We start from the raw sequence: 23,787 nt of genomic DNA, 5'->3' as shown, positions 1-23,787 counted from the left end.
CCAATATGGCATAGGTATAAATATTAGTTAGAGGTCAAGTTAAGTTTTATTCTTAGAAAACTCTCAACCTATCCCTTCAAAGAATAGCCAAATGAAGACCACAGGGAATGAGCTTTGTAAACAGAACAGTGGGGCAAATGTGTGCCTACTCTTGAAATGCAGAGTTTTGCTATTAAAATTAGGTTAAAAAATGATGCGTAGTTCTGAAAACCTAAACTAAGACTTTTACTCTGTTGAATCTAAGCCATGGAACTCATATTCTCAAGAGCATATGACAGGGCTTTAAGGAGGGCACTGACTAAGCCTCACTGTTTGAAATGGAAAGAAGAGGAAGAGGTCAGGAACTTGCATAGAACAAGAAATAAAGGAGGAAATGGGAAGAGGAACTGTTTTTTTTGCAAGGATTAGGAAGTGAAATAGAAAACCTTCCTTCCTTCCAATTATGAACTCTTTAATGTCTTAAACCAAACTAGCAGCACTTTCTCTTCGAGGGAAGTACAATAACAAAGGTGGTGGTGGTGGGGGTGATGGGATATGGGCAGGTATGAAAGTATGAGAAAAAAGGTTTTTCTTATGGTTTTATTTACCTGATCACATATTCTTTCAAGAGAGCAGTGAGAGATGCTTCAGGGGAACTTGATTATCTGTAAAAGTTTTAAAAAGTCTTTTAGATGATACATTATAACTATTGTAAAACTAGAGTCTCTTAATGTGATAGAATTATTTAGTTTAATTCTCAGGTGTGACTATTTAAAGGCACAATGTTGGGATAGAATAGATCAATTAGGAAAAGATCAATTTTCCAGATAAATGCATATTAAGCAAAAACTTTTTATCAGGAGAAAAAAATTTAAGAAATAATTTAGTTAACTTAATTATTTACTATAACAGTATATATTAGTAATAATGACAATTAAAATACTTATGATAAAATCTGAAAAATTTTATTGTTAGGTTTTTTTCGACGTAGCATCACCAAAAATGCAGTATATAGTTGCAAGAATGGTGGTCATTGTGAAATGGACATGTATATGCGTAGAAAATGTCAAGAGTGCAGACTGAAAAAGTGTAAAGCAGTAGGCATGTTGGCAGAATGTAAGTACTATTGTGTTTTTTGCTTTGGTTTATTTTGTTGAGGGAATTTTAAATTTTCTTATTGAGAACTTAATGCATTCTTCAAGGCATAATTTTGAACATTTATATATATTGTTTATTCTACTTTTCTGGTAACTGTACAACTAGGATAGCCAATTATCAATCTGAATATTTATTTCCAATAATCCTGCTCTATAACTGTGTTGCTCTAATTTTGGAAATGATCATATTTCATCTTAATTAGAAATTCTTATATTTTTATGTTACCTAACCTAAAGTTGTAACTATATCTGTAAAGAGCAGAATTTTTTTTTTTATTTTTATTTTTATTTTTTTTTTTATTGGATGTTCACAACTTTACAAAGCTCATGACCAATCATATTTCATAAAATAGAATCAATTGGGTTATGAACTCCCATTTTTTCCCCAAATACAGATTGCAGAATCACATCGGTTACACATCACATTTTTACATACTGCCATATTAGTGACTGTTGTATTCTGCTACCTTTCCTATCCTCTACTATCCCCCCTCCCCTCCCCTCCCATCTTCTCTCTCTACCCCATCTACTGTAATTCATTTCCCTCCATGTTTGTTATCCCATTCCCCTAGTAAACTCTTAAATGTAATTTTGTATAACAATGGGGGTCTCCCTCCATTTACATGTGATTTCCCTTTTTTTCTCCCTTTCCCTCCCGCCTCATGTCTCTGTTTAATGCTAGTCTTTTCTTCCTGCTCATCCTCCCTGTTCCGTTCTTAGTTGTTCTCATTATATCAAGGAAGACATTTGGTATTTGTTTTTTAGGGATTGGCTAGCTTCACTAAGCATAATCTGCTCTAGTGCCATCCATTTCCCTGCAAATTCCGTGATTTTGTCATTTTTTAGTGCTGCGTAATATTCCATGGTGTATAAATGCCACATTTTTTTTATCCATTCATCTATTGAAGGGCATCTGGGTTGGTTCCACAGTCTAGCAATTGTGAATTGTGCTGCTATGAACATCGATGTGGCAGTATCCCTGTAGTGTGCTCTTTTAAGGTCTTCAGGAAATAGTCCGAGTAGGGCAATAGCTGGGTCAAATGGTGGTTCCATTCCCAGCTTTCCCAGGAATCTCCATACTGCTTTCCAAATTGGCCGCACCCGTTTGCAGTCCCACCAGCAGTGAACAAGAGTACCCTTTTCCCCACATCCTCGCCAGCACTTGTTGTTGTTTGACTTCATCATGGCTGCCAATCTTACTGGGGTGAGGTGGTATCTTAGGGTGGTTTTGATTTGCATTTCCTTGACTGCTAGAGATGGTGAGCATTTTTTCATGTACTTGTTGATTGATTGTATGTCCTCCTCTGTGAAGTGTTTGTTCATATCCTTGGCCCATTTGTTGATTGGGTTATTTGTTTTCCTATTGTCTAATTTTTTGAGTTCTCTGTATACTCTGGATATTAGGGCTCTATCTGAAGTGTGAGGAGTAAAAATTTGTTCCCAGGATGTAGGCTCCCTATTTACCTCTCTTATTGTTTCTCTTGCTGAGAAAAAACTTTTCAGTTTAAGAAAGTCCCATTTGTTGATTCTTGTTATTAACTCTTGTGCTATGGGTGTCCTATTAAGGAATTTTGAGCCCGTCCCCACAATCTGTAGATCGGAGCCAACTTTTTCTTCTATCAGACGGAGAGTCTCTGATTTGATATCTAGCTCCTTTATCCACTTTGAGTTGACTTTTGTGCATGGCGAGAGGAGGGGATTCAGTTTCATTTTGTTGCATATGGATTTCCAGTTTTCCCAACACCATTTGTTGAAGATGCTATCCTTTCTCCATTGCATGTTTTTAGCTCCTTTATCAAGTATAAGATAGTTGTAGCTTTGTGGGTTAGTCTCTGTGTCCACCCGCCTGTTCTGGTACCAGTACCATGCTGTTTTTATTACTATTGCTCTGTAATAAAGTTTGAAATCTGGTATCGCTATACCACCTGATTCACACTTCCTGCTTAGAATTGTTTTTGCTATTCTGGGTCTTTTATTTTTCCATATGAATTTCATGATTGCTTTATCTATTTCTACAAGAAATGCCATTGGGATTTTGATTGGCATTGCATTGAACCTATAGAGAACTTTCGGTAAAATCGCCATTTTGATGATGTTAGTTCTGCCTATCCATGAACAGGGTATATTTTTCCATCTTCTAAGATCCTCTTCTATTTCTTTCTTTAGGGTTCTGTAGTTTTCATTGTATAGGTCTTTCACCTCTTTTGTTAGGTTGATTCCCAAGTATTTTATTTTTCTTGAGGTTATTGTGAATGGAGTGTTTTTCCTCATTTCCGTTTCAGAAGTTTTGTCACTGATATACAGAAATGCCTTTGATTTATGTGTGTTAATTTTATATCCTGCCACTTTGCTGAATTCATTAATTAGTTCTAGTAGTTTTTTTGTAGACCGTTTTGGGTCTTCTAGGTATAGAATCATGTCATCCGCAAATAGTGATAATTTAAGTTCTTCTTTTCCTATTTTTATGCCTTTAATTTCTTTCGTCTGTAAAGAGCAGAATTTTAAGTTAGTAATTTTCAAAAGCCTACAGAATAACTAGATATGTAGAGCTTCCTAACAATTAACACATAGGTGTTAAAAAATGCAACTGCATAGGCAGAAGAGGGTATAATCTACCACCTATCTCCCTAGGACTGAAGATTGAACTCAGGACTGCTCTGCCATTGATCTAAATCTCCAGACCTTTTTATTTTTTTGGGACAGGGTCTTCTTAAGTGTCTAATTTTTTGAGTCTCTTCTATGTTTACTGTATTTTTTGCTTTAGTTAAATAATGTCATTTAATCCCCATAGTAGTACTAAAATTTTGGCAAAATTTTCTCAATTACTTCCCATTTTCTCTGGCTCAAATTTCCAGACGATTTTCAAGTTATTTTTTATAAAGTAATATTAATGTTTTCTTTTCCTGTCTAATCTAGCGTTAATGCAAACCTTTATTATCTTATAATTATGCTATTAGTTTCCTGGACATTTCTCCATTCTATGTAGTTCAATCAACCTTCAACTTCCATAATAATCTTAAGTTGTAGACAGTTACCTTCTTATTGCGGCACCTCACATAATGAAAAGGAGAAAATAAACTCTCTGATGTCCCTTCTCATAAGGCATTAATTCCATCATCAGGGCCCCATCCTTGCAATTCATCTAAGTATAATTACTTTCCTAAAGCTCCATCTCCAGATACCATCACATTGGGGATTAGAGCTTCAACATATGAGATTTTGGGAGATACAATTTGGTCCATCGAAGTTCCCGATAAATTGTCTTTGTGTGTGTGTGTGTGGGGGGGGTGCGGGGGGGTGATGAGGATAATAAGATTGAACCCAGGGGTACTTTTTTTTTTTTTTTAAGAGGATTGTTTTTTTTTTTTTTAAAGAGAGAGTGAGAGAGGAGAGAGAGAGAGAGAGAATTTTTAATATTTATTTTTTAGTTCTCGGCGGACACAACATCTTTGTTGGTATGTGGTGCTGAGGATCGAACCCGGGCCGCACGCATGCCAGGCGAGCGCGCTACCGCTTGAGCCACATCCCCAGCCCCCCAGGGGTACTTTTTGACTGAGCCACATCACCAGCCCTTTTTATTTTTTATTTTGAGACAGGGTCTCACTGACTTTTTTAGGGCCTTGCTAAATTGCTGAAGTTGTTCTCTAACTTGTTATCCTCCTGCCTCACCTCCTGAGTTGCTGGGATTACAAGTGTGCACCACCATGTCTGGCTTGATAAATTGTCTTGTAACCTATGTCTGAAAGCCTATATAAAAGGAAACTTGTATTCTTCTGTGTCAATTTATAAATGAAATCTTCCCTCCTTTCCTTTAAACTTGAATGAATTATGCAAAGGTCAAAGAGACTTGATATGAATGTAGTTATTATGATATATGGACATAAACATTATTCAGATATTATTCACATGCATCCAGATTCCTGCCATAATTATTATAGCTCTTTTATGTTACATTTACCCTTAAATTGACCTGAAAATATCCAGTGTTTAGTACTTTGATTGATGTTTTTTACGGATTAATAATGATAATACAATTGGTCATAATTGGCCATAGAATCCTGCTCAAACAGGTCTGTTAAACATTACTTCCTTTCTTCTGGAGTCTTTTAAAATTTATTTGTTCTTTTTAGATATACATGACAGTACTGTATATTTGACATATGTATATGAAGTATAATTTATTCTAATTAGGATCCTATTCTATCGTTATATAAGATGTTTGAATATGAGTTTCCCTGATGGTATATTCATATATGAATATAGGAAGGTTATGTCCAATTCATTCCACTGTCTTTCCTATTCCTACCCCCGCTTCCCTTTATTCCCTTTTGTCTAATCCACTAAATTTATATTCTTCCTCCCAAACCCCTTGTTACGTGTTAGCATCTGCTTATCAGAGAGTACATTTGACCTTTGGTTTTTGGTGATTGGCTTCTCTTTTGGTCTTAATTCCCTTACCACATGATAATTCGTCAAGTATTATGTCCCTCATGAATTATTTTCTCTCTGTTCATTTATTTATTTTTGTACCAGGAATTGAACCCAGGGGTGCTTAACTATTGAGCCATATTCCCAGCCATTTTTCTTATTTATTTTTATTTTGAGACAGGGTCTCAAAAAAGTTGCTTAGAGCCTCACTAAGTTGCTGAGGCTGGCCACAAACTTGTAATCCTCCTGCCTCAGTCTCCCAAGTCCATGAAATTACAGGTGTGTGCACCTCGTCTGGCTCTCTCATTTTAAAGTGCCACGTCCATTACCAAATATATGGTACTCAATGTGTGGTCTTACATACAGAGTGGAAGTCAAATACTTATATCTTTTTAGTTACTAGGAATATATTAAAATAGATTAAAAGTAAGGCTGGGATATAGCTCAGTTGGTAGAGTGCTTGCCTTGCATGCACAAAGCCCCATGTTCAATCCCCAGCACCACACACACACACACACACACACACACACAATAAGTTAAAAGCATGTTGGATTTTATAGGTGGCTGTATTATTGATCCATTTTTGTCTGTTTTAACCTCAGTTCAGTGTTAGTAGCTCAGCAGGTCTAGACCCTAGTATTATCTCATGTTGAGCTAAGGGTTGACAAACTACCTTCCTTTGCTTTTACATCCACAATTAGTTAATTATTAATTTACTCATCTCTATATAGCTTATTCAGACTAAACTCAGGGAAGCATAGCTTTAAGCATGATGAATCCTCAAGCATAGGCTGGTAGAAGATGAGAGGAAATAAATTAGTGAAGATTTATAGCTGGGATGAACAACCTAGGAGGATCCTTGAATATTGAGGGATGTCGGTCAATTTTTTTCTACAGTGTTCAAAAGTGGTATGTCAAAGACAGACTTGATTTATTGACAAGGTATTCCATGTTCATTTTTTGAGGTATGATTATAATAGGTTGTTTTCAGTAGTGATAAAATTTGAAATTAGATTAGTTGTAATGCCATGGCTTCAGAACACTAGTGAATTACAATCCTAGCCAAAGTTTGAGGATATAGGGGACCAAGTCCTCTTCTTTCAGGGAAGAGAAGTGGTGAGATCTAAATGTTTTTAGGTACCTGGTCAAATATGTTAGGTAGGGCTCAAAACAAGGCTGTATTCTCACTGAAGAGCTGAAAACCAATAAGTATAACTAAAAAGGGACCAAACATCTCAATATATTATCTCATTCAGTTCTTATTGTAACCACATGTAGTAGGTAGTGTTAATACCTTTTTTTTTAATGAATGAGGAAAGTAAATCATAGAGAGGCACACAGCTAAGAGCACGGTTTAAACTCAGGTATTCTGATGTCTATATGTTAACCATTATACTATGTTAAAATCAGAAATATAATGTGTGACAGTGACTCTTCATGTTATTCAAGATTAGTTCAGAAACATTGCAAAGATGATTTCACAGGCTAAGAAGCATTGGAAAAAGTCAGAGGTTGACATCATATGCTGGTCCTAACATTTATCCTCAGTGAATTTTCCTTTGTTATTTATTAGTGTATTATTCAGTCTCTGAAGAGCTTTTAAAATTATTTTTGTGTTGTATAATATTTTGGGATATTTCCCTATGATTTCTGATATTGAAAACCTTTTTCCAGATTGTAGTTTAAAATAATGACTAGAACTAGTTGCAGGATGGAAACTGGGATTTACCATTAAGAATCTTTCTACAAATGAACTCTGAAAACATTATGCTAAGTGAAATAACCCAGGGACAAAAGGACAAATACTGTATGATGCTACGTAAAGGGACTATCTTGAATAGGCAAATTCATAAGGACACAAAGCAGAAAGAGGTTCCCAAGGGCTGCAAGCTGGGGGAATAGGGAGTTATTAAAAATGGCTATAGTTTCTATTTGGGGTGATAGGAATTTTTGGTAATACACAGTGGTATATGGCTGTACAACATTGTGTAAGTAATTAATGCCACTGAATATTATAATGAAAAATGTCTAAAATGGCAATTTTTATGTTATGTATATTTTACCACAATAAAACTCTTATGAAATAAAAAAAGAATCTTTCTACAGATTGACATTCATCCATTAATCAAGTTGCTCAGTTAGTTCTTTATACCAACTATCTTTTTCTGAAGGTACATTGCTTTTTTATATGACTTCATTTTATGTATTTATTTTTATATGTGGTGCTGAGGGTCGAACCCAGTGCCTCATACATACTAGGCAGCTCCTTGATATTTATCCTTAAGAATTAAAGGCATCATACTATAGTGACACCTGAGTACCCATGTTTATAGCAGCACAATTCATAATAGCCAAACTATGGAACCAGCCTATGTGTTCATCAATGAATGAATGGATAAAGAAAATGTGGTGTATATACACAATAGAGTTTTATTCAGTATAAATAAAAATGAAATTATGTCATTTATAGAAAAATGAATGGTACTTGAGAACATTATGTTAAGTGGAATAAGCCAAACTCAGAAAGTCAAGGGTCATATGTTTTCTCACATGTGTGGAAGCTAATGAAGAAAAGAACAGAAAGGTAGGGTGGGGGAATCTCATGAAAATCAAAGGGAGATCAGTAGAATAGAGGAAGGGAAGAGGACAAGGAGTGGGTGAGAGGACAGGAGGGAGGGAGAAAGTGCTGGGGAGTGATATTGGCCAAATAATATTGTTATACTGTGTGCATGTATGCAAACGTAACAATAAACCCATTATTTTGTATAACTATAATGTACCAATAAAAAATGTGTGTGGGGGCGGAAATAGTTCTACAGTTGATGTCCTTTACCATCATTTCCTCTAGCCTCTGTGTAAGATTTTATCAGTTTATTTTCCCCCCTTCTTTTTTTAAAATTTATATACGGCAGTGGAATGCATAACAATTCTTATTACACATATAGAGCACAATTTTTCATATCTCTGGTTGTATAGTCACACCAAATCATGTCTTCATACACATACTTTTATTTTTTCCCGCCTTCTGTGATGTATTTATCTTTGCCTCGTTGTTATTTCCTTTTCCTGTAGGGGACTCTTCTTTCCCCTCAACGAAACTTAAACATTTATATACCTCTTTAGTAAGCTTTCCCACAATTAATTCCCTCTGATTCTAACTACTTTATTTTTTGCATATGTGTAGTCAGTTCAAATTATTTTGATATTTACTTGATATGTTTTATTTATTTTTAAATCATCATTATTTTTATTTGAGCTTCCAGGTGTGATTTATTTTGGAGACATTTATAATGATAAAAGGTTTGGAAGGCAAGAGTCTATAGTGTTGTGGGGTATGTCAGTCTATATCCAAAGTGGGAGTAAAAACACAAATGTAACCATGCACTTTAAGATCAAATAAATGAGTCCATAAAAAATGAAGAATCATCATATTTACAAATTTACATCAGGTCTCTCATTCCTAGAATTGGGTATGATCATATCACCAGAAGCAAACTCACAGGGGTAGCATTTAGAGAGTAAGACAGTCATCCTAGTACAGCTCCTACTGATGTATGTCTGAGTCTCCTGGGGCTGCTGGGACTAGCTATAGCAAACTGGCAGGGTTGTGGGGTGGCAGGCACAAGCAGCAGAGATTCATTTCCTCATTCATCTGAGGGCTGGAAGTCCAAACTCAAGGTACACACAAGGTTTGCTTCCCCTGGGGCCTCTCCCTGGGTTTGGTGATGGGGTTCTTTGTCTTAGTTTTATAAGGACAGGTCATGTTGGTTTATGGCCTCCCTAACTATCTCATTTTGACTTCATCACATCTTTGAAGGTCACATGTCCAACTAGTGCAATATTGTGGGTTAGGCTTCAACATGCAAGCTTCAGGGACACCATGTTCCTAACACCATGGGCCCTATCACTGATAGCACACAAGTGAAGGACAGTGCCTTGGCAGTTGCACTCTGCACCCCCTTTTTTGTTGTTGTTCTCAATTAGTTATACATGACAGTAAATTGAATTTTGACACATTATACATAAATGGAGTATCACTTCTCATTCTTCTGGTTATACATGGTGTAGTGTTACACTAGTCACGCAATCATATATGCACATAGGGTAATAATGTCTGATTTATTCTATTATACTTTGTACCCCCATTCCCCTCCCCTCCCTTCACTCCCTTCTGTCTAATCCAAGTACCTCTATTCTTCCCTAGCCACCACCCTCCCCACTTATTGTGAATTAGCATCTGCATATCAGAGAAAACATTGGTTCTTTGGGATTGGATTATTTTACTTAGCATGACATTCTCCAGCTCCATCCATTTACCAGTAAATGACATAATTTCATTCTTCTTTAAGAAGAAGACTTAAGTAATATTCCATTGTGTGTGTGTGTATGACATTTTCTTTATCAATTCATCTGTTCATCAACCACCTAGGTTGGTTCCATAGTTTAATTATTATGAAGTGAGCTGCTATAAATATTGATTTGGCTTCGTTACTGTATTATGCTGATTTTAAGTCCTTTGGATATAGACTGAGGATTGGGTAACTAGATCAAACAGTGGTTCCAAGTCTAAGTTTTCTGAGGAATCTCCATACTGCTTTCCAGAGTTGTTGCACAAATTTGCAGTGCCACCAGCAATGTATGAGTGTGCCTTTTCCCCATATCCTTGTCAACATTTATTGTTTCTTGTATTCTTGATAATTGTCATACTGACTGGAGTGAGATGGAATCTCAGTGTAGGTTTTTTTTTTTTTTTTTTTTTTTTTTGGTACTGGGGATTGAACTCAGGGGCACTCAATCACTGACCACATCCCCAGACCTACTTTGTATTTTATTTAGAGATTGGGTCTCACTGAGTTACTAAGCACCTCGCTGTTGCTGAGGCTGGTTTTGAACTCTCGATCTTCCTGACTCAGCTTCCTGAGATGCTGGAATTACAGATGTGTGCCATCACACTTGGCTTTCAGTGTAATTTTGATTTGCATTTCTCTAATTGCTAGAGATTTTGAACATTTTTTCATATATTTGTTGATCAATTGTATTTCTTCTGTGAAATGTCTGTTCGGTTCCTTAGCTCATTTATTGATTGGGTTATTTGTTTTTTTTGTGTGTGTGTGTGTGTGTTAAGTTTTTGAGTTCTTTATATATCCTAGAGATTAGTGTTCTATCTAAGGTGCAAGTAGTAAAGATTTTCTCCTATTCTGTTGACTGTCTTTTCACATTATTGTTTCCTTTGCTGTAAAGAAGCTTTTTAGTTCAAATCTATCCCATTTATTGATTCTTTTTTTTTAAAGAGAGAGTGAGAGAGGAGAGAGAGAAAGAGAGAGAGAGAGAGAGAATTTTTTAATATTTATTTTTTAGTTTTCGGCGGACACAACATCTTTGTTTGTATGTGGTGCTGAGGATCGAACCCGGGCCGCACGCATGCCAGGCGAGCGCGCCACCGCTTGAGCCACATCCCCAGCCCCCCATTTATTGATTCTTGATTTTACTTCTTGTACTTTAGGAGTCTTGTTAAGGAAGTCAACTCCTAAGCCCATATGGTGGAGATTTGGGCCTAATTTTTCTTCTATTAGGCATAGGAATCTCTGTCTAGTGCTTAAGTCCTTGATACATTTTGAGTTGAGTTTTGTGCAGGTGCAAGATAGGGTTTGATTTCATTTTGCTGCATATGAATTTCCAGTTTTCAAGCATCATTTTTTCAAGAAGTAATCTTTTCTCCAATGTATGTTTATGGAGCCTATGTCTAGTATGAGATAACTATATTCAGGTGGATTTGTTTCTGTGTCTTCTATTCAGTACCATTGGTCTATGTATCTATTTTGGTGCCAATACCATGCCATTTTTATTACTATGGCTCTGTAGTATAATTTAAGAACTGGTATCATGGTGCATCCTTTTTCACTTTTCTAAGGATTGCTTTGACTACTCTGAGCTTCTTATTTTTCCAAATGAATTTCATGGTTGCCTTTTCTATTCTATGAAGAATTTCATTGGAATTTTAATAGGATTTGTATTAAATCTGTATAATGCTTTTGGTAGTATGGTAATTTTGACAATATTAATTCTGCCTTTCCAAGAGCATGGAAGATCTGTCCATCTTCTAATGTCTTCTTCAATTTTTTTCTTTAGTGTTCTGTAGTTTTCATTGTGTAGGCCTTTCATCTCTTTTATTAGATTGATTCCAAGTATTTTTTTTGAGGTTATTGTGAATGGGGTAGTTTTCCTAATTTCTCTTTCAATGGACTCATCACTGATGTAAAGGAATGCATTTGATCTCTGGGTGTTAATTTTATATCCTGCTACTTTGCTGAATTCATTTATTAGTTCTAGAAGTTTTCTGGTGAAATTTTTGGGGTCCTCTTAGTATAGAATCATCATCAGCGAATAGGGATAGTTTGAGCTTTCTTTTCCTATTCATATCCCTTTAATTTCTTTCTTCTAATTGCTCCTGCTAGAGTTTCAAGGACAATGTTGAATAGAAGTGGTGAAAGAGGGCATCCTGTCTTATTCCAGTTCTTAGAGGGATGCTTTCAATTTTTCTCCTTTTAAATTTGATGTTGCCCTTGGATTTAGCATATTTAGCTTTTAAAATATTGAGGTATGGTCCTATTATCCCTAGTTTTTCTAGTGTTTTGAACATGAAGGGGGTGCTGTCTTTGTCAAATGCTTTTTCTACATCTATTGAGATGATAATATGATTCTTGTCTTTAAGTCTATTGTTGTGATAATTTGTGCTTATTGATTTTTGTATGTTGAACCAATCTTGCATTCCTCCGATGAACCCCACTTTATCGTGGTGCACTATCTTTTTAATATGTTTTTTAAAAAATATTTATTTTTTAGTTATAGGTGGACACAACATCTTCATTTTATTATTATGTGGTGCTGAGGATCCAACCCAGTGCCCCATGCATGGTAGGTGAGCGCTCTACCTCTGAGCCACAACCCCAGCCCCTTAATATGTTTTTGTATGCAATTTGCCAGAATCTTACTGAGAATTTTTGTATCTGTGTTCATTAGGGATATTGGTCTGAAGTTTTATTTCCTTGATGTGTCTTTTTTTGGTTTGGTGATACTAGCTTCATAGAATGAATTTGGAAGGGTTCTCCTTTTCTGTTTCATGGAATAATTTGAGGAAGATTGTTGTTAATTCTCCTTTGAAGTTCTTGTAGAACTTGGCTGAGAATCTGTCTAGTCCTGGGCTTTTCTTAATTGGAAATATTTTTGATGGTGTTTTCAATTTCATTGCACGAAATTTATCTGTTTAATTTGTGTATGTCCTTGTGATTCAGTTTGGGTAGGCCATGTGTCTCTAGGAATTTGTCAATGTCTTTAAGATTTTATTGGAGTATAAATTTTCAAAATAGTGTCTGATTATTTAATGTATTTCAGTAGTGTCCATCATATTTCCTTTTTCATCATGAATTTTAGTAATTTGAGTTTTCTCTTTGCTTTCTCTTTGTTAGTGTGGCTAATGGTTTATTAATTTTATTTATTTTATCAAAGAACAAACTTTAAATTTTGCCGATTTTTTGAATTCTTTCTTTTGTTTCAATTTCATTTATTTCAGATCTGATTTTAATTATTCCTGTCTTCTACTGCTTTTGGTGTTGATTTGTTCTTTTTTTTCTAGGGCTTTGAGATGTAATGTTAGGTCATTTATTCATTGACTTTCTATTCTTTTAATGAATGAGTTCAATGCAATGAACTTTCCTGTTAGCATAGCATTCATAATGTCCCAGAGATTTTGATATGTCATATCATTATTCTCATTTACCTCTAAGTATTTTTTTATTTCCTCCCTGATTTCTTCTGTTATTCATGAATCATTCAATAGCATATTATTTAGTCTCCAGATGTTAGAGTAGCTTCTATTTTTTATTCTATCATTGATTTCTAATTTTAATCCATTATGATCTGATAGAATGCAGGGTATTATCTCTAGCTGCTTTGTGGCATAAGATATGGCCTATTTTAGAGAAGGATCCATGTGCTGCTGAGAAGAAAGTGTATTTGCTCATTAATGGATGAAATATTCTATATGTGTCTGTTAAGTCTAAATTATTGATTGTTTTATTTAGTTCTATAGTTTGTTTAGTTTTTGTTAGGAGGTCCTATCCAGTAGTGAGAGAGTAGTGTTAAAGTCACCCAGTATTATTGTGTTGTGGTCTATTTGATTCTTGAAATTGAGAAGGGTTTGTTTGATGTGTGTAGATGCTCCATTGTTTGGGGCATAAATATTTACAATTGTTATGTCTTATTGATGTATAATTCCCTCAAGAAGTATGAAATGTCCTTCTTTGTCCCTTCTGATTAATGTTGGCTTGAAGTCTACTTTATCTGACACAAGGATAGAAACCTCTGCTTGTGGGCTGGGGTTGTGGCTCAGCAGTAGAGTGCTTGCCCTGCATGTGCGAGACCCTGGGTTTGATTCTCAGCACCACATAAAAATAAATAAGTGAAATAAAGGTATTGTGTCCAACCACAACTAAAAAATAAGTATTTTTTTAAGAGAGAGAGAGAGAGAGAATTTTTTAATATTTATTTTTTAGTTTTCGGTGGACACAACATCTTTATTTTTTTATTTTTATGTGGTGTTGAGGATTGAACCTAGTGCCCTGCGCATGCCAGGCGAGCACACTACCACTTGACCCACATCCCCAGCCCCTAAAAAATAAATATTAAAAAAGTGACCTCTGCTTGTTTACATGATCCATGTGAATGATATGGTTTTTCCCATCCTTTCACATGCAATCTGTGGATGTGTTTGCCTATGAGATGAGTCTTTTGGAGACAGCACATTGTTGGGTCTTGTTTTTTAATCCAGGTTTCCAGACTATGTCTTTTGATTGATGAGTTTAGATCATTAATGTTCTAGGTTATTATTGAGATATTTGTATTCCCGATCACTTGGGTTTATTTCTAGTCTTTAATTTGAATTAGTTTTTCCTTTGATTGACTATTCCTTTAGTGTAGTTCCTTCCTTTGTTGGTTTTCACTTTTTTCCCCCCATTTCATCCTTATAGAATATTTTATTGAGAATGTTCTGTAGTGCAAGCTTTCTCAGTTGCAAATTCTTTTAACTTTTGTTTATCATGGAATGTTTTTATTTCATCTTCAAATCTGAAGCTTAATTTTGCTAGATATGGAATTATTAGTTGGCATCATTTTCTCTTAGAGCTTGGTGTATGTTATTCTAGGACCTCCTAGCTTTGAGTGTCTGGGTTGAGAAATCAGCTGAGATCTCAATTGGTTTCCCCCTATATGTAATTTGATACTTTTCTCTTGTAGCCTTTAAAACCCCATCCTTATTCTGAATGTTATGCATTTTCATTATAATGTGTTTTGGTGTGGGACTGTTGTAATTTTGTACATTTGGGGTCCTGTAAGCCTCTTGTATTTGATTTTCCATTTCATTCTTTGGGTTTGGGAAATTTTCAGTTATAATTTCATTGGAAATATTGTGCGTTCCTTTGGTTTGTATTTCCGTGCCTTTATCTATCCCCAAAAATCTTAAATTTGGTCTTTTAATGTTTTCCCATATTTGCTGGAAGTTTTGTTCATAGTTTCTTAACATCTTCTCACCGTGGTCAACTCTATTTTCAAGATTATATATTTTGTCTTCATTGCTTGAAGTTTTGTCTTCCAAGTAGTCTAGTCCATTGGTGATGCTTTCCATTGAATTTTTAATTTGGTTTATTGATTCCTTCATTATAAGGATTTCTGCTTGCTTTTTTCCCCCAGCATTTCTTCCTCTTTATTGAAGTGATCTTTCACTTCCCCTATTTACTCTCTGATTTCACTCTTAATACCATCCTTTACTTTGCAGATCAGTTTAACTATGTACATTCTAAACTCCTTCTCTGACATTTCTTCCACTGTGGTGTTGATGAATTCTGTTATTGGAGTATCTTGGTTTGTTTGGGAAGATTTGTTCCCTTGATTTTTCATGTTGTTTGTGTGTCTACCCATCTAGTAGTATGGATCTGAGGTAGTAGAATTTCTATCCTGTGGACTTGTAGTGTCCCGAAAGGTTTCAAGTACCTCATTTGCAGAGAAGTTGCCTGTCTACTTTCTTGGTTTCATATCATGGAGCATCCAGGAAAGCAACTTCCTCTATTCTGCCATCTTGAAAACCACTCAGCACCCTTTCTTGATGTTTTAAATGGCTTCATATTTGTGAACCCAGGGGTGCTTAACCACTGAGCCACATCCTCAGCCATATGTGTGTGTGTGTGTGTGTGTGTATGCATTTTTTTTTGAGACAAGGTTTCATTAAGTTGCTCAAGGATTCACTAAGTTGCTGAGGCTGGTTTTGAACCTCCAATCCTTCTTGCCTCAGCCAACCCAGCTTTTGGGACTAGAGGTGTGTGCCACCACACCTGGTGCTTTTTAAATTTTGACATATGTTCTAGATAAGTTGATTAGGGCTTCACTTAGTTGCTGAAGCTCACTTTGTATTTGCAATCATCCTGCCTCAATGTTCTGAGTCCCTGGGATTACAGGCAAGTGCTACCATACCCAGCTAAAATGGCTTTATATTTGGATATATTCTTGTTCCCTAACAAAAATGATGAAATCATTTAGAAAGAGACTAAGGCTTTTGTTCTCCATTATAGCTCCTGATATAATATTTTTAATTAATTAATAATTTTGGTACTAGGAATTGAATGCTAAGTTGCTGAGAGTCTTGCTAAGTTGTTGAGGCTGGTTTCAAACTTGCAACACTCCTGCCTCAGTCTCCCAAATTGCCAGGATTACAGATGTGTGCTACTGTGCCCAGCAAGTTTTAGATTTATTTATTTGTTTATTTATTTACTTATTTTTACAGTGTTGGGGATCAAACCTAGGGCCTCATGCATGCTAGGCAAGCACTTTATCACTGAGCTGCACCCCAGCATATAATGTTTGTTAATATAATAGCTATGTTTTAAATGCTTATAGAAATGGCTTACATTGCAAAAGGTAAATATTAATATTTGACTAATTTTAGTAGTGACTGATGGACTGCTGTTCAGGTAGAGGTACCAGATGAAGATTTAAAAACCCATAAACACATAAAGCTGTGCCTGTGGCTCAGTGGTAACGCACTTGCCTGGCATGTTGAGGCACAGTGTTCGATTCTCAGCACCACATATAAATACATAAAATAAAGGTCTATCAACAACTAAAAAAAAATTTAAAAAACCCCATAAACACAATAAACCCTGAATTAAAATTGTTTACAAAAATGTATCAGTACCTTGGTCTTGTTTATAACAAGAAAAAATCTTGACTTTACTCATTTTGAAAAATCACAAGAAGCTGTTGGTAAGGTAGTTCCACTGCTCTATAAACAATATTCTATATTGCTTTCAGGATATAATTACTGTTGGTGTTATTATATAAAATTTTAAATTTATAATTTGGACGGACAAAATTAATGTTTGATTTTTTGCTTGAATAAAGGGCTTTTAGGTATTCACCATAATTTTATAAGAAATAGGAGAAATAAATATAATAAATTCAATTGCTGTGATATAAATACCCCCAAATAAATATTCTTTGTAAAAAGTCAAGTCTAGTGTCATATAAGTATACAATATAAGACAATTTCATAAAAATCCTATTATGTTATTGCCAAGTCAAAAATGTTTTACATAAATTTTATAATATCACAGGTTTACTCACAGAAATCCAACGCAAATCAAAGAGGCTTCGAAAGAACTTTAAGCAGAAGAATAGTTTTTACTATAATGTCAAAGTGGAAGAGGAAGGAGCAGACAACAAACTTGTATCATCCACCACTAGATCTGGAAAAGTGGCAAGACTTCTTCATTTATAATTTTTTTGTTTTTTCTTTAATGATGTTTTGTTTAATGAGTATGCATGAATAATTTCTCACTATACTTTCTAACAGACTCAGGAGAACATGGAATTAACTCAAGAGGAACATCAGCTTATTAATAACATTGTGGCTGCACATCAAAAATATATGATTCCTTTGGAGGAAACAAAGAAATTTGTATGTATTACTAGCAAGAAATAGTTCATAACTTTTTAATAACATTTTATAACATTTTCTTTAGAAAATGTTTCTTTAACATTTCCTTTTTAATGATATTTTCTTTAAAAAATGAAGGACTAACACAACAGTTTAAAGTTTCAACAGTTGTTTAAATGAATATAATAATTTATTAATTGTAGTTCTTTCTATGGGTTAGCTGCAGGAATATACCAATCCTGAAATGAGCTTTTTACAACTCTTAGAGATAGCTATCCTTCATGTCCATGGGATGATGGAGTTTACCAAGGGACTTCCAGGTAATTGCTTTGCTTTTGGAAAAAACTAATTTACCACTTCAATTTTTTAAAATGTTCCATATTTTAAAGGAAGAGGGTATTGTAAGGAAAACAAAACCTCTATGTTTTCTACCAATGCCACTTCTAACTGCCAAAACATGTTTATGTCTGCCTGCTCCAATTAATCATGTGGGTGAAAATCTAAATATTTAAAAATATTATTCAAATACGTCAACACTTAAGAGTTAAGATAAACATATTTATTTGCATGTTTAATTTTTGGAAATGATTTGTTTTTGTTGTTTTAAATGAAACATGAAACAAAAAGAAGATTCCCTGTACAATATTAAAAATGTGGAGCCACTCTGGGCCAAAACTTAGCTATTTACATGCACACATGATTCATTATAAAATAAATTCTTCAAGTCTAAATCAATTATGTTTAATTTGTCCTTGCTAGAAGAAAAGGATTATCTGATGAAAGTGCCCCAAAGTATTACCATGTGCAATCAAGAATTTTATTCAAATTTGAAGTTATATATCATGATTATTCTAAGGGAACATTTAGAATTCATAAGAAAATTAATAATTTAAAACATTAAATACTATGTCTGAAAATTATTTTTCATTATCTATATATATTTTCATGATCTTTTATTAAAGGATTCGAAAATTTGACTAGTGAGGACCAGACTGCACTACAGAAGGGATCTAAAGCTGAAGTGATTTTTCTTCATGTGGCCCAACTTTACAGTCAGAAAGTATCAACCTCCAAAAGTAAAATGGCTTTCTTTTTAATTTTGAAATTTATAATAAAATTTAGCAACAAATGATATATCTAAAATATTTTCATTTTATTTTACCAATTGGTATAGGAATAAATATCTTATGACAGATGTTTATAGTTCTAATACTATAAACATAATATTATGTTTGGTCTAGCTTTTTTTCCTTTCTTTTTTTTTTTTATTGGTACTGGAGATTGAACCCAGAGGGGCTTTATCATTGCATCACATCTCCAATCCTTTATTTATTTTTAAACTTAAGAGACAGGGTCTCACTGTGTGCTTAGGACATCACTAAGTTGCTGAGGCTGGCCTTGAACTTGCATTCCTCCTCCTGTCTCAGCTTCCCAAGTTGCTGGGATTATAGGTGTGTGCTTCTGTGCCTGGCTTGCTTTTTTGTATTTTAAAAAAGTCATTCCTTTTTTTTTTGTATTAGTTTATGATTATAAATAGTAGTTGGGTTAATCCTCACAAACTCATACATGCATGGAAATAGGTTTCAGTTAATGATGCTCCCTCTTCCCCTCTTTTCTGTCCCATCTTCCCCCCTCCTTCTTCTACTCTACTAGACTTCCTTTCATTTGTCTTTGATTAATTAATTTGTATTTGATTGGTTCTCTATGTAATCTTATCATTCCTTCCCCCTTTCCTTTATTTTACTCTAGCTTCCACATATGAGAACATTTGACCTTTGAGAGATTTCTGAGTTTGTCTAATTTCACTTAGTGTGGTATTTTTGATTTCCATCCATTTACCAGCAAATGTCATAATTTCATTCTTTTTAATGGCTGAGCAGAATTCCATTGTGTGTGTGTATCTCACAATTTCTTTATTCATTCATCTATTGACAGGCATCTGGTGGATTCTGTAATTTAGCTATTGTGAATTGTGCTGCTATAAACATTGATGTGATGGTGCTACTTTAGTATGCTGATTTAGATCTTTTGGGAAAATACCGGAGAGTAGGATAGCTGGGTCATATGATGGTTCCATCCCTAGTTTTTTGAGGAAATTGCATACCGCTTTTCAGAGTGGTTGTACTAGTCTGCCATCCCATCAAAAATGTACAAGTATTCCTTTCTCCTCACAATCTTGTATTTATTGTGTTCTTGACCATTGCCATTCTGACTGGAGTTAGATGGAACTTAGTATAGTTTTGATTTACATTTCCCTGATTGCTAAAAATGTTGAACATTTTTTTCACATATTTATTGGTGTTTTGTGTTTTTTCTATTGAGACATTTTTGTTTAGTTCTTTTGCCCATTTATTGATTAGACAATTTGATTTTTGGTACTAAGTTTTTTGAGTTCTTTGTATATTCTGGATATTAATCCTGTATTGAAGGAGTAGCTGGCTGAGATTTTCTCCCATTCGGTAGTCTCTCTCTGCCAGCTCTTAATCATTTCCTTCACTGTGCAGACACTTTTTAGTTTAATGACATCCCATTATTGATTGTTGGTTTTATTTCTTGTGCTTTGGGAGTCTTGTTAAGGAAGTCTGTGCCACCACCTCTGTGATGGAGTGTTGACCCTGTATTTTGTCTTTGATCCATTTCAATTGATCCAATCCAGTTCTTTTCCAATTTGAGTGTAGGGTGAAAAATAGGGGTCTAATTTTATTTTTCTACATAAAGCTATCTAGTTTGCCAGCACCATTTGTTTAAAAGACGGTCTTTTCTACAAGATTTGTTTTTGGCACCTTTGTGAAATATCATATGGCTAGAGGGTTATGGGTGTGTCTGTATATTTTATTCTATTTAACTGGTCTTCATGTCTATTTTGGTGTCAGTACCATGCTGCTTTTGTTAATACAGCTCTACAGTATCATTTCAAATCAGGTATTATGATGCTTCCTGGTTCACTTTTCTTGCTTAATATTGCTTTGGCTATTCTGGGTCTCTTATTCTTCCAAATGAATTAAAATTTGTTTTTGTCTAATTCTGTGAAGAATGCCATTGGTATTTTGATGGGGATTGCATTGAATCTGTATATTGCTTTTGGTAATGTGGCCATTTTGACAATATCAATTCTGCCTATTCAAGAACTTGAGATACTTTTCCATCTTCCAAGATCTTCTTCAACTTCTTTCTTCAGTATTCTGTAATTTTCATTTTAGAGCTCTTTTACCTCCTTGGTTAGAGTAATGCCCAAGTTTCTTTCTTTTTTTTATAGATTATTGTGAATGGGATGGTTTTTCTGATTTCTTCCTTGACTGAATCACTGTTGGAATACAGGAAAGCTATTGTTTTATGGGTATTGACCTTGTATGCTGCTACTTACTAAATTCAGTAATAAGTTCTAGAAATTTCTGGTGGAGTTTTTTGGATCTTCTTGATATAGGATCATATCATGGGCAAACAGAGATAGCTTGAGTTCTTTTTTTTTTTTAAAGAGAGAGTGATAGAGGAGAGAGAGAGAGAGAGAGAGAGAGAGAGAGAGAGAGAGAGAGAGAGAGAGAAATTTTTAATATTTATTTTTTAGTTCTCGGCGGACACAACATCCCTGTTGGTATGTGGTGCTGAGGATCGAACCCGGACCGCACGCATGCCAGGCAAGCGCGCTACCGCTTGAGCCACATCCCCAGCCCCATAGCTTGAGTTCTTTTCCTATTTGTATCCCTTTGATTTCCTTTTCTTGCCTGATTGCTCTGGCTAATGTTTTGAGGACTATATTGAATAGGAGAGGTGAGAGTGGACAGCCTTGTCTTGTTCCTGAATTTAGTGGAAATGCTTTTAGTTTTTATCCATTTAGTATGATGTTTGCTTTTTGAGAGGTGAGAGTGGACAGCCTTGTCTTGTTCCTGAATTTAGTGGAAATGCTTTTAGTTTTTATCCATTTAGTATGATGTTTGCTTTTGGTTTGTTATAAATGACCTTATGATATTGAGGTAACTTCCCTTGATCGATAGCTTTTAGCATTTTTAACATAAATGGGTACTGAATTTTATCAAAGGCTTTTCCTGAATGATCCTATGATTTTTGTTTTTAGTTTTGTTTAAATAATGAATCACATATATTGATCTGTGTATGTTGAACTGACTTTGCATCTTTTGAATGAAACCCACTTAATCATGGTATATTACCTTCCTGATTCACTTTTTATTTTTTTGGTACCAGCGTTTGAACCGAGGGGCACTTAACCACTAAGCAATACTCCCACCCCTTTCTTGTATTTTATTTAGAGATGGGGTCTCACTGAGTTACTTAGGGCCTCATTAATTTGTTGAGGCTGGCTTTGAACTTGTGATCCTCCTGCCTCGACCTCCTGAGCCACTGGGATTATAGGTGCATGTTACTGTGCCCAACTCTTGATGTATTTTTAAATGTGGTTTGCTAATATCTTATTTAGAATAGTTGCATCTATGTTCCTCAGGGATATTGGTCTATAATTTTCTTTCCTTGATGCATTTTTGTCTGGTTTTGGAATCAGGTTTATATTAGTTTCATAAAATGTTTTTTTTTTTTGGGGGGGGGGAAGGTTTCTTTGTTTTGGTACCAGGAATTGAACTCAGGGGCCCTCAACCCTTGAGCCACATCTCCAGCCCTATTTTGTATTTTATTTAGAGAAAGGGTCTCTCTGAGTTGCTTAGTGCATTGCTGTTTTTTTTTTTTTTTTTTTTTTTTAGGAGAGAGAGAGAAAAAGAGAGAGAGGGAGAGGGAGAGGGAGGGAGGGAGGGGGGGGAGAGAGGGAGAGAGAGAGAGAGAGAGAGAGAGAGGGAGAGAGAGAGAGAGAGAGAGAATTTTTAATATTTATTTCTTGGGCTGGGGATGTGGCTCAAGTGGTAGCGTGCTCGCCTGGCATGCGTGCGGCCCGGGTTCAATCCTCAGCACCACATACAAAGTTGTTGTGTCCGCCGAGAACTAAAAAATAAATATTAAAATTCTCTCTCTCTCTCTCTCTTAAAAAAATATTTATTTCTTAGTTATTGGCAGACACAACATCTTTTGTTTGTATGTGGGCCACACGCATGCCAGGCGAGCGCGCTACTGCTTGAGCCATATCCCCAGCCCCTGCATTGCTGTTGTTGAGGCTGACTTTGAACTTGTGATCCTCCTGTCTCAGCCTTCTGAGCTGCTAGGATTACAGGTGTGCAGCACCACACCTGGCCCTCATAAAATGTATTTGGGAGTGTTTTTTTTTTTTCATTCAATTTCATAGAATAATTTGAGAAAGACTGGTGTTATTCTGTAATGGTCCAGTAGACCTCAGCTGAGAATCTATTAGGTTCAGGGCTTTTCTTTTTTGGAAGTCTTTTAATTGCTGTTTCAATTTTATTACTTTTTATTGGTCTATTTAGGATTTCCATATCTTCCTGGTTCAATTTGGGTAGGTCATATATCTGTATCTAAAATTTTGTTCATGTCTTCATATTTTCATGTTTACTGGAGCATGAATTTTCAAAATTTGGTCTGAAAATACTCTGGATTTCAGAGGGGTCTGTGGTAATAGCTCATTTTTCATCATTGATCTCGTTGATTTGCTTTTTTTCATTCTTTCTTTTATTAGTTTGGCTAAGGGTTTATTTATTTTCTTTATCTTTTCAAAGAACAAATTCTTTATTACCTTGATCTGGTGTATTATTTTCTTATTCTCAATTTCATTGATTTTGGCTCTGATGTAATTAATCCCTTTTACTGTTTTGGGGTTACCTTGTTCTTCTTTTTCTAAAGCCTTGGTAGAAAAAAGCTTATTTATTTGGGATTCCTTTAATTTTTTAAGGTGGGCATTCAGTGATATAAATTTGCCCCTTAGAACTGCTTTCCTACTGTTCAAGAGATTTTGATGTGTTGTGTCTTTGTTCTCATTCATTTCTAAGAATTTCTTGATTTCTGTTCTCATTTTTCCTCTTTGATACATTGTTATTTATGAAAGTATAATTCAATCTCCATGAGTTTACACGGTTTCTATTATTTTTCTTGCTCTTGATTTGTAATTTCATCTCATTATGATCTGATAAAATACATGGTATTCTATCAGTGTTTTCATATTTGCTAAGATTTGCTTTGTGGCCTAGAATATGATCTATTTTGGAAAAAGTTTCATGCATAGCTGAGAAGAAGGAAAATTTAGCTATTTGGGGATAGAATATTCTTAAGCTGTTAGGTCCATTTGATTTATAGTTTTGTTTAGGTTTGAGATATCTTTGTTGATTTTTT

General features: G+C 35.0%; 1 protein-coding gene across 1 annotated transcript in view; it reads left to right on the top strand.

Annotated features, from left to right (window-relative positions):
• Positions 1–23,787, top strand: part of LOC308657382 (bile acid receptor-like) — a gene marked incomplete at both ends in the record, with an annotated part of 34,382 nt that overhangs the window by 3,009 nt on the left and 7,586 nt on the right. Inside the window, 5 exons of the mRNA XM_081309030.1 lie at positions 955–1,095; positions 17,225–17,367; positions 17,464–17,568; positions 17,768–17,867; positions 18,510–18,607. Of these exons, the coding sequence (XP_081165156.1) occupies positions 955–1,095; positions 17,225–17,367; positions 17,464–17,568; positions 17,768–17,867; positions 18,510–18,607 (587 nt within the window). The remainder of the gene's footprint in view (positions 1–954; positions 1,096–17,224; positions 17,368–17,463; positions 17,569–17,767; positions 17,868–18,509; positions 18,608–23,787) is intronic.

The sequence above is a fragment of the Spermophilus citellus genome (assembly GCF_964194105.1).
Source record: "Spermophilus citellus genome assembly, chromosome: 9".
NCBI lineage: Eukaryota > Metazoa > Chordata > Mammalia > Rodentia > Sciuridae > Spermophilus > Spermophilus citellus.
The sequence above is the reverse complement of the archived record's forward strand: the minus strand, read 5'-3'. Positions and strand labels throughout refer to the sequence as shown.